The 13,122-nt window shown below is 47.4% G+C and overlaps 2 protein-coding genes across 5 annotated transcripts in view; one reads left to right on the forward strand and one right to left on the reverse strand.

Moving 5' to 3' along the window:
- The window catches only part of CCDC40 (coiled-coil domain 40 molecular ruler complex subunit), a 45,036-nt gene extending 38,777 nt beyond the window's left edge, over positions 1 to 6,259 (reverse strand). The window contains exons 1-3 of the mRNA XM_059046611.2: positions 5,530 to 6,259; positions 4,047 to 4,107; positions 3,128 to 3,574 (exon numbers count right to left, since the gene is read on the reverse strand). Of these exons, the coding sequence (XP_058902594.1) occupies positions 3,128 to 3,574; positions 4,047 to 4,107; positions 5,530 to 5,558 (537 nt within the window). The 5' untranslated portion in view covers positions 5,559 to 6,259. The remainder of the gene's footprint in view (positions 1 to 3,127; positions 3,575 to 4,046; positions 4,108 to 5,529) is intronic.
- Positions 6,260 to 6,422: 163 nt separating this feature from the next.
- Positions 6,423 to 13,122, forward strand: part of TBC1D16 (TBC1 domain family member 16) — an 85,075-nt gene continuing 78,375 nt past the window's right edge. For all 4 annotated transcript variants that reach the window (XM_059047050.2, XM_067020811.1, XM_059047052.2 and 1 more), the window contains exon 1: positions 6,423 to 6,493. The gene's annotated coding sequence lies outside the window, so the exon portion shown is untranslated. The remainder of the gene's footprint in view (positions 6,494 to 13,122) is intronic.

Raw genomic sequence — 13,122 nt, forward strand, 5'->3', positions numbered from 1 at the left:
AGCCCAGAGTCCATGATGGAGAAACATTATGCGTTCTCTTCCTGCCCCGCCCTGCCCCTCACTTCCCTTCTAGAACAATCAAACCTAAAGCCAACAGGTTGGCTTGGCCCAGTGTGGGGTGATGAGCCTGGACAAGGTGAGGAGAGCAGGTTCCAGAGACTGTCCCCGAGGTGGGTCATGACAGCACAGGTGCCAGGCCTGGGCCTGCTGAGGAGGGGTCCCGGTGGGGAGAGTCACAGCCCAAACAGCTGGGGCCTGGCCTGGGAACAAGGTGATGAGGGTGTCCACAGTCACGGTGGCCCAGTGAGGGTGTGTGTCTGAGCCTGAGTGGGGTGAGGAGTGTCCACATGGGGGCAGGGAAGTGTAGCGAGGGTTACATTCGGGGGATTGATCAAATTAATAATATGTTAAGGACAATAGGGACCAGGTCTCCTACTGTTGGAAAAAAGAGTTAAAATATAGAAGGGGAGAAAACTAGCAGGAACCATGTCAATGGTGGATTGGAATTAGAGACGTTTTGGTGTGAACTATGTGTATGTGTGTATGTGTATGGTGTGTTTGGGGTCGAGGGTTCCGTGAAAAGAATCCAAGCTCCTGGAGAAATGTCTGGTTCTCAGGCTGGGGCAGTCTGTGCCAGAGAACAAGAAAGTGCTTAAAGGATGATGGTGGTTAAAAAAAAAAAAAAAGAAAAAAAAGAATGGTACTGATGTGTCAGAAAGACAAAAAGGCCAATTTGAATGGGCTCACTGGTCAAATTGGGAACAATCTGAGCCTCAATATAAATAATGATACTAATGAATTATAACACAGTGAATGAAATGGGAAACAATGAGTCCATACAGATATGAAAATTTACATGAAATAAATTGAAAGCTTAATGAGGAATGGATGTTACCATAGTTTCAGAGTATCCTTCCCACGTTTTTCTCAGAATGAAGAGTTGTTTTAATATTTAAAAATCAATCAACGTAACCACCAAATTAACAAACTAAAAAAGAAAAAAAATGATCCTCCCAAAAGACACAGAAAACACTTCTGACAATAGCCAACATCCTTTCATAATTAAAAAAAAATCCACGAACTAGGAATAGATGGAACTTCCTCAACCCGACAAAAGGCATCTATGAAAACCCACAGCTAACATCATATGCAACTGTGATGACTGAAAACGTTCCCCCTAAAATCTGGAAAAAGGATGTCTGCTCTCACTACTACTATTTGACATTGTACTGGAGGTTCTAGTCGGTGCAATCAGACAATAAAAAGAAATAAAGGGCATCCAGATTGGAAAGGAAGAAGTTAAACTGCCTTTTTTCACAGACAACACAATCCTTTTCGTGAAAAGTCCTATGGAGTCTACAAAAAAAAAAAAAAAAAAGCTACTAGACCCAACAAGGGTGATTAGCAATGTTGCTGAATATAAGACTGATATACAAAAATCAATTGTATTTCTATAAATTAGCAACAAACAATTGGAAATCATTTATAATGGCATCAAAAAATGCAAAATAGGAAATTCCTTGGTGGTCCAGTGGTTAAGACTCCACGCTTCCACTGAAGCGGGCACGGGTTTGATCCCTGGTCTGGGAACTAAGATCCTGCATGCCACATAGTGTAGCCAAAAAAATAAATAAAAAATAAATAAAATAAAATATTCCACAGATTCGTTAAAAAAATGCAAAATATATAGGGATAAACCTGACAAAAGATGTGCAACAGCAGTACACATTTCTGAGAGAAGTAAGAAGTCCTAAAACAATGGTGTAATCTGTTGTTGTTTTTTTCTCATTTGAAATAAATATTCACTTTCCCATCTTAAACCAAAAAAGCACCTTCTCACACAGTGTTTCTTAAATGCCTAGGGGTGAGGGGTATCTTTACAGTGGATAAGGCTGACACTTTTTCATCAAGTGATCCAAGCCAACATCATCAATAATGGACAAGCTGAAATGATGCATCACCTGACAGGACACTAGGAGAACACAGTATCCTTCTGTGACATTCCTGCCAAAGGATCATAAACCAAACCTGGAAACCTGGAAATAACAGGCAAAGCCAAACTGAGGGACATTCTACTAAATAGCTGGCCTGTGACCTTTAAAAGTGTCACAGTCATCAAGGTCAAGGACGGATTGAGAAGACTAAAGAAACTGGGCAGCTGAAGGCAACAGGCAACTCTGAACTGGAGCTCTGCTATAAAAGACATTACTGGGACATTTGGTGAAGGAGGCCTGAGGATGATTGGGTAATGTAATATAATTTCTTGATTTTGATAGTCATTATACTGTTGTTTGTGGGAAACATACATGGAAGCATTGGGAGGCAATGGGGTATCAGATCGACAGCTTACTCTCAAAAGCTTAGAAAAATTAAAAGTTCTTCTATGGTACTCCAATTTTTCTGTAAGTCTGTGCTTGCTTAAAAACTTAAAAATGAGGGGACATCCCTGGTGGTCCAGTGGTCAAGACTTTGCCTTCCAATGTAGGGGGTGCGGGTTCGATCCCTGGTCAGGGAGCTGGGATCCCACATGCCTCTTGGCCAAAAAAACCCCAAAACATGGAACAGAAGCAATATGGTAACAAATTCAATAAAGACTTTAAAAATGTCACACAAAAAAATGTTTAAAAAAATTAAAAAATGAAAATTATAAGAATGTAGCTATTGTCATTATCTAGAACTGCACTGTCCAGTATGGTAGCCACTTGTAACAATTGGTTATATAAATTTAAATTAGAATCTTCAAAAAATTAAAAATTCAGTTCCTCCATCTCCCTGGCCACATTTCAAGTGTGCTATAGCCACATGTGAGTAATGGGTACCATATTGGACAGAGCAGATAAAGAGCATTTCCGTCATCATGCAGAATTTTACTGGACAGTGCTGTTCTAGAGACTGGACACCTAGATGCCGTTATGTGGAATGTTCCCAACTTGGGTTTGGGAACAGCAAGGGAGGGTCCAGAAACTCTTGGCATTTGATGGTAGATCCCGAGACCTAAGTTTACTAAGGCATTTCTAACAGGGATTGCAATGTGAATTATTTACAGTGTACCCTGAGCTCCTCACATAGGGGTACAAACAACTTGAGCAGTAAAACACTTGTGTAAAACAGACCTCAGGCTACTCACCGATTCCTGGTCCATTTGCTCAGATGAGCCTGATACTCCTGATACTTGCTGGGAGGGCTCTGTGGAGATGACTCCCACTCCTCCGGATTTGGATGGGCTGGGGGCCTCTCTGTCTTCAAGACCTGTTTTCCTCCTTGCTCTTTCATGGCGGCGTGTGGGGCCAACTTCATCTCTGGCGACCTCCCCAGGACTGATGTCTGAGTAAGCCAGATCTGGAGAAGTGACTTCCCCTTCAGGGGCCGTGGCTTCAATATCAGATTCTAACTCCCCTTCAAATTCGAATTCCTCTTCCGTTTCCATTTCCCCTTGGATTTCAACTTCCTCATCATCTTCATCTTTCCCCTGGGCTGTGACTTCCCCATCATTTTTGATTTCCCCTTCTGAATGCTCTGTAGCACCCTCAGTTTCTTCACTTCTCTGGTCACTGCTCTTCTCTTTTGGTGATACCTGTAGTGATGTAGCAGGAAAAAAATCAGGATACAAAGTATAAAGCTTCTTGTGAGGTTCTATTCTTAATAAGGTAATTACACCAATGGGAAGACCGCAGCTACACACTCTAAGCATTGCTAGGAGATTATGTTTCATGCTTTAATTTATCTGCTCTCTGTTTTTGGTAATTATTTTGCATCCTTCATTATAGGAAATGACCTCTGAAAATGCCTAGGGGTGAGGGGTATCTTTAGATACCTTAGATTGCCCTGACTCAGGGCAGTCTAACTGTAGGATATCCGAGGCATTCCTGAAGAGCCACCAACATTTCAGAATGGGGTGGAAGGAAATTGAGCTTCTCTGCAAATGACTTGAGTCTGTTCTAGAGCAAGGTCATAGGATCATCGTACAATTTTCTTGAGAAAGTCTGAACTCTCTTTAATTCTTAGTAAATACAGCCCAGAATAATTCATCCCATAAGGAACTTTACCCTGTTGCCTTCATGATTCTGGTCCTCTTCTCCTTCAGAAGATTTGCCTTCCAGGTGAGACCTGGTGGCAGAGAAACAATTTAACAGTTTCAAATAACATCTTTCTTTTTCTTGACATTTATCACCTCCTTGATGTCTGTATATCTACTTATTTACTCGTTAATTATCTGCCTTCCCTCTAGGCTGATGGCCATGACTTTGTCACTAACGCTAGATTATGCCTGTCACGTGGCACAAAAGAGTCACTCCAAGAATGAATGAAAAATGCAATTGTAGAAACATTAAAGGAACAGGTAGATTACGCCAGAAAAGTCACCTTAAATATACCTCTGTCTGTGACAAAACTGGGGAAAATAAACACAAAATAAGAGAAAATTGTACAAAAAGGACAAATACTCTAGAAACTCTTGGTTAGTTTCCCCGTGAATTTTTTTTTTTTTTTGGCCATGCCTCAGAGCACGTGGGATTTTATAATAGTTCCCCAACCAGGGATCAAACCCATGCCCCCTGCAGTGGAAGTATAAAGTCTTAACCACTGGATCGCCAGGGAAGTGCCAATTTCCCCATGATGTAGATAGTACAAGAAAGTCAATTTTTAAATTGTTTTTTTTTCTAATTAGAAAAAAAACTATATTTTTTTTAAAAGTAAAACTAATACAGAAATATATGACAGATAATGAAAATCCCCTGTGACTTCTCCTCTCCTTCTCAAGATAACCAGTGGTAAAAGTAAGAGATTTAAGGGTATCTTCTTTCAAATATTTTTCTATGCATTTAAAGCCACCCACCCACCCAAATTAGAGATCACACTGTATATACTGTTTTGCATTTAGTCTTTTCATTTATTGTAATCTGGACTTCTTTCCATGTCAGTACATGTAGACCTACCTTTAAAAAAAAAAGAAAAGAAAAAAAGAAACAATACAGCAGTGTCTAATGTAAAAGGTTACATTCTTTAAAATAGTTTCTAACCTTTCAAACAAAGCATAAGAGAACAGAGGCCTGGTGGCCGTATTTTTACCTTACTACGGTCTATCTGTGTGCTCAAGGCATGCACGGCGGGGCTGCCTGACCATAGGGACCCCGGCCCATCGCCTGCCACCTCCAACCCTGGTGAGGGGGAGGGAGGCGGGGGGCTGGGGAGACCCCTGCTCTCAGGGCTCTGTAGCAGGGACTACCAAGCACAGTGGTTGTCATGGTTACTGTGGGACAAGCAAGTCCCGGGTTTCAGCGAGTGGAGTTGCCCGGAGCGAGGGGAAAAGGGGAGGGTACGGGAGAGGACAAAGGGACGCGAGTTGAGAAGGGAGAAGGGCGCGCAGGAATGTGGGGGTGGCCGGGGAGGGCAGGAAAGGCCCAGAGGGTGGGGGTGGCAGGAGCAGAGGAGAGGGGAAAGGGGCATGGAAGGGAAGGGGCGCCTGGGGGGCTATAGAAAGGGGGAGGCGTGGGGGCCGCTGCGAGACCCACGGTCTCTAGGCCCGCTTACCCGCCAGCCCGGCCGCCAGGCTCCGCCATCTCCTGTTGCTACGCGACGCCGTCAACTTCCGGCTGGCGAGGACCACGCGCTGGGCGTGCGGGGCGTGCGGCCTTTGTGCCATTTATGTGCATTAGAAACACAGAACATCTAACTAGGTAAAGATATTAAAGGATAAATACGCATTTTCTCCATCTTTATCTGTAAGCTCTGTAAGACCGAGCTCTACCCCTCCTGGCTCAGTTTCTGTAAAGCGACAAACATATCAACGTGCGCCCAGCTGGGCAACTCCGGCTCCCCGGGGGATCGCGCAGGGCACTCGGGGAGCCGGGGACCTGGGACGGCTAAGTGCCCTGAGAGTGGCAGGCGGAGGTAGGGGCACGAGGGGCTCCGGAGCCGGCTGCACCTTCGGATGCCGAGACCCTTCCTAGTGCCCGCCTGTCCATCTCCAGACCTGGAGGGCTCAGCACCCCTTTCCCGGGGTTCCTGCGAAGAATTCTTGGCGGAAGAGGGATGCCCCGTGGCCTCCTGATGAGTGGTGTTCTTTTCCTACCTCAAAATAGGAAAAACAAACGCAGAGGGTGGAACAGAGAGGGCGAGCACGCACGTGGAGCGTCCTAGGGGTTCTGCCTTCACTCTGGGGGCTCGGGGCTTCCCTCCGGGGCAAAGTCCTGGGGCCGGAGGCCCAGACGGGCGGTGAGGCCCGGAATGGGATGCGGGAGGCCGAGCCGGGTCCTGGGGTCGGAGGGCGGAAGGTGACTTGGGCAGTTCCGCGACCGGGTTGGAGCCCGTTTGGGACCTGGGGGTTGGGGGGCTGGCCTGATTGGGCCGGGGGCCGGGTTGGGCCGGGGGGCGGGCCGGGGGCCGGGCCTCGCCTCGCGTCCCCGCCCCACCGCTCCACACAGGCGGCGGCGGCAGTGGCGGCGGCGGCGGCTCCGGGAGCCGGCGCGAATCCGGCCCCCGGTGCGGGACCCGGGTGGGTATCTGGGGCAGGCCAGGGGCCGCGGGGGCGGGGTCCGAGGGGGCCGCGGGGAACCGGGCACAGCCTCTCCGCCGGACAGGGTGGGGGCGCGCGTGGCGCGTGGGCCTGCAGCCGCGGGGCCCGGGAGGGGCCGGGGTCTGGCCGCAGCCCAGGGAGGTGTAGGGCCGGAGCAGGAGCCGGGCGGGCAGGAGCACGCCGGATCACGCGGAGAGATCCCTGGGCCCCCTCTCCGCGGCGGATGCGGGCCCCTGGGGCCGGGAGTGGGCCTACTTCGGGAAGATTCGGTCTCTGCCTGTCTGGATCTTTGGGCCGGAGAACTTGCGGTCTTTGTCTGGCTGGTCGTCAGAGCACGCGAATGAGAAGTTGTGGGGGCCCTCCGTTCGCCGACACAGCCCCCTAAAGTGTGCATTCCACCCGCACAGCGTGCGCGCTTAGCATTCCCGGCCTTACGGTGGGTGGTCCGGCTGTTTAAGAGCCGCATGTCAGGAAACTCACTTCCTTTAGGCCCGGGCTCTTCCTCCTGTTCTTTTCTTTAAAAAAAAAAAGAAAGAAAGAAAGAAAGAAAAGAAAAGAAAGAAAGAAAAAGAAGGAAAAGAAAAAGGATTAAAAAATAGGCAATTTAAGATTGCTAAATATAACCTAAGGAACGCTGCCAGAAGCGGTGAATCTTGAAATCCTGTTATTCCCACACTCGGAAGTTGGTGTCATATGTTGGCCACAATCTAGTTCAGATTCTATTCAGAAATAGAAAACGACATAATACGTTCACTTTTCTTACCGTGAAGTTTGTTCTCCTGCCTCCTCAAGTTCATGGGAGAAGCTGGGTTGGTTGGCCAGCCCCTGTGACTGGTCCCACCAACCTTTCTTTACCACCTGCAGGCACCAATTCTTTAATTTGGAAAGAAGAGGGAAATGGTTCTCAAAAAACGGCCATGTGATGGAGCATATTATCAAAGGGCAGGTGCAAAGGCCCAGTTTTGTGAATTCCATTCTGAATCTGTCACAGATTGATTAGAGAACTTTAAAAAAATCTGTGTGTTAGTTTTAGAAATTCCTCATTAGTAACATTAATGTTTAATTGATTAGCAAACATTAAACACTTTTAAGAACCAGGAAAACTTTTGCAAAGAAAGGATTATTAAGGTTAGGAATGCATTTTAGTATTAACTGTGAAGCTCGTTCATGGCTATTCATTGTTGGTATTCGGAGGCTCATTCTCTGCTGAGTACGCTTGGCTTGTGGAGTGTTTATGGTGAGCAGTCTCAGAATATGACTAAGGAAAGTTCTTATCAGTGGAATTTTTTAATCCTCCAGACATGATGATTGTTGTGTAAATAGCTTCTGATGATCATGCATGAATTCACTGAACCCACTAAATAAACCCATAAAGTCAGTACTGAGGTTGTTCCCATTTTACAGGTGGGAACACTGACACTTAAAGTAAATTCCCCAAGTTCACACATCCAGGAGTGACAGTAATAGAGGCCTTGGGCCCAGGATGCTCCAGCTCCAGAAAACCACTGTACCACACTGCCTACCCTCTTGTAACTGGCCCCTATGATCCACATGCACACACTCTCCCTGCCCCCCCTTTTTGCAGACACATAACATGGTTCACTCTGCCAAGTGATTCATAAACATGCAAGAGAGTGGGGACTAATCCATGTCACCACTAGCTGCTAATATCAGTTCAGTTTAGTCTGTAAAGAGCTCGCTAGGCCTCAGTGTAAAGGCATCTGAGAAGACAGCCACTGGGTTTGCAGAACCCTACCTACAAATGTGCTGGTCTCCCTGCCTCGGGCTTTGGGTAGCTCAGTGCACTGGTTAAAAACATGGCCTCCAAATGTAGACTGTTGGGTTCAAATACCAACCTTGGTACATAGTACTGACTTAATACCTCTGTGCCTTGTTTTCTGCATCTGTGAAATGGGGGTAATACCACCTACCACAAAGTTCTGTTGCAACAATTATCTAAAATACCTAGTACCCGGCACATTTGAAGTGCTTGTTCCTATAAATTTTTAATTATTATTAATGATGATCATTTGGATTTTTCACATTTAACTAGATTGGTAAAATCGTTTGGTTTTGTTTTTTGGTTCCATGTGTATGTGGGCCGTCAGATGGAAAGCTAATCATAAGCAGAAGTGGAATTATCCATTTAGGTATATTTACATTCTTTTTTGTGGTACGCGGGCCTCTCACTGTTGTGGCCTCTCCCATTGCGGAGCACAGGCTCCGGACGCACAGGCTCAGCGGCCATGGCTTACGGGCCCAGCTGCTCCGTGGCACATAGGATCTTCCTGGACTGGGGCATGATCCCTTGTCCCTTTCATCGGCAGGCGGATTCTCAACCACTGCGCCACCAGGGAAACCCTATATTTACATTCTTATCTTTGTAACTTTGTGGGGTGCTGGGTCCCTGTGGGCTGTCCAGGGACCAAGGTGATCAGGTTGCCTGGCAACACAAATATGGAGTAGAGATTTTAACTTGTCCCCCCACATCTGGCTGAGGGTCCCCAATTTTGTTATTTACAAGACTGAATCCTCTCCTGTAAGATTAGTGAATTAATTTCGTACAGTGAGTTGGGGAGGATGGCTTTAAACATGATGGATTTGTAGCAGTGGAGTGGAGTGTAGCAGTGGTTTTATTGGTGTACATTGTATTGTACATTGTTCTGTTGTATCTGTATTAGGTTGATGAATACAGTCTAATACTGATACAATAGATGAGGCCAATGCACAGAAAAGAAGGCACATATTTTCCGCTCCAAAAAAAAAAAAAATATTGGAGCAATAATATAGGAAATCTTTTCCCATTCAATTCGGTGCTGTTGGTTTTGATGGTACCGACCACCCATGTACCCTTTGGGCACCTGGTCTTGCATCTCTAATAAATCTGCTTTGATGAGCTGTCTGATGATATCTGATCTGAAGCATGTCCTTTACTCCAATCTTCTGAACTGATAATGACATCCTCAGAGAGGAGAGAAATCAGGTCACTTGCAACTAAGTTCGACGTCTGCCTGCGGTAGCTTCAGTCATACAGCTAGCACAAGGAAAAAACAGAAAGAACCCAAATTCATTATCAATCTGAACGGCACGCCCTTCTCTGCCTGAGCCTTGGGCAGTGAGTCTGAGCAGGTGTTTAGAGTTGATGTACAAGATGAGGAATCTGTATGGACTCACCTGACCACATATAGAGATGTGGCAGTGTCTCTTCCATGCTCTTTCTGGATTGGCTCCTATAGAAACCACCATAACATGGGTGCACCTTGAACCTGTGTCCGCACCTGCTTGCACACCTTGGTGTGTGTGCTGGTTTTCCACTGAGTGACCCTGATCCTGATTTCAACAATCTGATAAATTGGTCTTTACACTTTCCGGCGTTGGAATCGGAGCTAAGCGCATACTTAACAGATGGCATTGGACACCCTTTCATTTTTCAATTTCTGTAGCTAAAATGCTTTCCCTGAGCAAGATTGGTTGTGTTGCATTCCAGGGGTGTTGTCAGTACATTTCCCCCCAGTTTGATTTCTGTTTTGTGGTACATTAGCTACTCCTTTGCCACAGACAGTGAGAACCTCTGTGTGTTAAAGTTTACAGGCACAGTATAGAAGTCAGATGCATCTCATCCACTGTGGGGTCTGTCATTGCTTTCCTGGCTGGATCTGCACTTATCCTTGCCTTTTGGGTATAGTCCTTCCTTGGTCCTCAATCCTGACTCATCTTTAAGTCTGTTTCTTCTTGCAGGCCCCCCTTCCTTGGCTCTCTGAGGGAAATGGTATTGGGGGGTTTGCTGTCGAGGGGCACAGGCAGCAGATGGTTTCTCTCGGGAGAGGCAGAGGCTTTGGGACTTTCCAGGCAGTGGTGACAATTGAAGTGACACCTGGACAGTTGGAAGAGGAAAGTCACAGCTAAGCAGGCCACCAGACCTCCCCTCACCCTCGTTTCTGAAACTCTTCTCCAGTTACGGCCTCCTGAAGGTCCTTTTTCCTTATGGCAATTAGCCCAAGCCTCCGTCTCTGGAGTTGATGCCCTAAGCGTCATTCCTTCAATTTAACTGCAAGTCGATTGTGTTGGTCCTCATTTCTACACAGAGGCCCCACCCACAGCAGCCCTGTCCCTGGGCCACAATCTTTTCCTTGTGAATCTTGAATGCATGTGCCGCAAATGTATTTCTCTTCTGCAATAATCCCATAATTTGAAGTTAAATACAACTGAGAGGAGAGGTGATATCATCTCACAGGTGTTTTATCTGGGCAATGAGACTGAAGGAGATCCACCTTTCCCTAAGAACGGGGTTCCTGATCTGCAGGATTTATATCACCCAGTGAACCTCAAAGCTCGGGGTTCCCAAGAAGACTGTGGTGCATGTGCCTGGTTCTGGGACGGTAGAGAGAGCTGGAGCTTCCTGCGAGGTGTGTTAGCAGCAGATGTTTTGTGGGAGGAAAACGATCCTTGTTTGCGTGTGTCTGGCTCGTGTTTAAGATGGCATTGCCTTGTCCCAACTCTGTGTTGATTGGGCTTTGAGGGCAAAGCAGTTGAACCGGTTTCTCCCAGCCACATGGCAGGTGACCAGAGCTCAGGGCATTTTGCTCCTGAGCAGTGTGACAATGACAAGGCCAGGGGAAGAATCACCTGTGTGCTTTGCCCCATGATACGTCCCCCTAAGGATGCAGTGGCCCCACTCCCTACCTGCCTCCCCCCAGCTGCTGCAAACAGCTGTCACGGTGGGCGTGGGCTGTGACCCTCAGGTGTGTAGGAACTGCCAGCTTGTGAGCTGCTAGGACCGCATCTGTCCTGCTGACCCAGGGTGGCCCCGAGGCAGGCACACAGTACAGAACAGTGAATGGGAGAAGTCTGGGCAGTGCATTTCTGCAACTGGCTCCAGGCTGCCCTGTTTCTTTGGTCTCACTAGGAAGGTTCAAGAGACGTTTGCACCTTTGCTCTGTTTGTTTTCCCATTTGGGAATTGATGGAGCCTCCAGCACAGGACCAAGGCTCTGGCACTGGTCTGTGTGCAGCTTTTCTTTGTCCTGTCCTGCTGCTCTCTCAGAGACACGGAAGCCAGGTCTCCCCTCTGCAGGGTCTAGGCCTGGGTAGTGGCTCTCAATGGGGGTTTGATGGTCAGTGGAGATAGAAAGCCCAGCCTACCACAGGTGTAGTGTGGGCGGCAGAAGAACAGTCCCCGCAGATGTCGCTTCCTAGTTATGGGAACCTGTGACTGTATTAGGTCACGTGGCAATGGGGATTAAAGTCGCAGATGGAATGAAGCTTGCCAATCTGGTGACTCTGAGATGGGGAGATTGTCCTGGATTATCCAGTGGGACCATGTCATCCCAGGGTCCTTGAAAGTAGAAGAGAGGGCCCAGAGTCAGCGTCAGAGTGATGCCCTATGAGGAAGACTCCACTCACATTGCCGGCTTTGAAGGAGGAGGAAGGGGCCACGAGCCAAGGGATCTGGGCGGGTTCCAGAAGCTGGAAAAGGCAGGAAGACAGATTGTCCCCTGGAGCCTTAGGAAGGAACACAGCCCTGCTGACACCTGAGTTTAGCCCAGTGAGACCTGGGTTGACTTCTGGCCTCTGGAATTGCCAGATAATACACGGTTGTTTTAAGTCCCTGTTTTTGTGGTGACTTGTTACGACAGCCATGGGAAACCAATACACTCGAGATAGAAGTGCTTTGTGAAGGAAGTGGGAGGGGAGACTTCTGTCTCTTCTAAAGGGTGTCATTTCTTCATCCGTGTTTTGCTCATTTCTGGCTTTTGGTAACTTTGCCTCTCTGTCTAGGAGGACTCTTCTTACCTGGATATAAATCACCAAATCTTGGGGGACAAATTTTGGGTAATAGATGCCTTAACTTCATCCCTGGAAACATTAGCTAGAGGAGAGCCCCACCCCTCACTGCCTCTGGGCCAAGTGTCAGTGGCCAAGTGGCCCCTAGGGGGAGGGAGGAAGGAACGTGTGTGGTTAACAGCAGGCCTGCCGCTGCCCACTGGCTCCAACCCAGCAGCAGGGCCAGTTATGAACAGGGCTGTGAAAGAAGAAATCTGCTACCCTTCCCAGCCCCAGCTACTTCTCTTGGGGCTCCTGCCGTTTCTGACATCTTTCTCCTGCAACCACCACCAAACCCGCCTCCCTCCTCCTGGAAGCAAACTTGGGCTACCTTCATCGCCAGTGTAACTTACTGCTGCAAGCAGCAGAGCACCAAGAAGAGTTCTCAAAGGTGTTCTAATTCTTAAAGACTTGCAGGTTAATAGGAAAGAATGACTCCCTAGTCAGGGAGTTTCTGCAGAGAGTCTTTTGTTTTATGAGGGTGTGTGTTTTTTCTGGGGGGAGGCCAAGTTGATCTTTCCTTTGAATTACACAATAGCCTATTTTGCAAAAATGTCAGTGGTCGCTGACAGCTCAGAGCAGCACAAAATCCAACTTGTAATCAGGTATCGACCAGAGATGGTTAAAAGCCAGCACTGGCATTTTTATTTTATACCTTTTAAAATCATTGCCCTTTTTTTTTGTACACCCAAGCTAACGCACATTCCAGATCTTGGCCTGACTCCATCTCTGTATTCCTTGTGCCAGCTGCCAGGTTGGCATCGCTCTCCTTTCCATCGACAAAAA

The sequence above is a fragment of the Kogia breviceps genome, chromosome 19 (assembly GCF_026419965.1).
Source record: "Kogia breviceps isolate mKogBre1 chromosome 19, mKogBre1 haplotype 1, whole genome shotgun sequence".
Lineage (NCBI taxonomy): Eukaryota > Metazoa > Chordata > Mammalia > Artiodactyla > Physeteridae > Kogia > Kogia breviceps.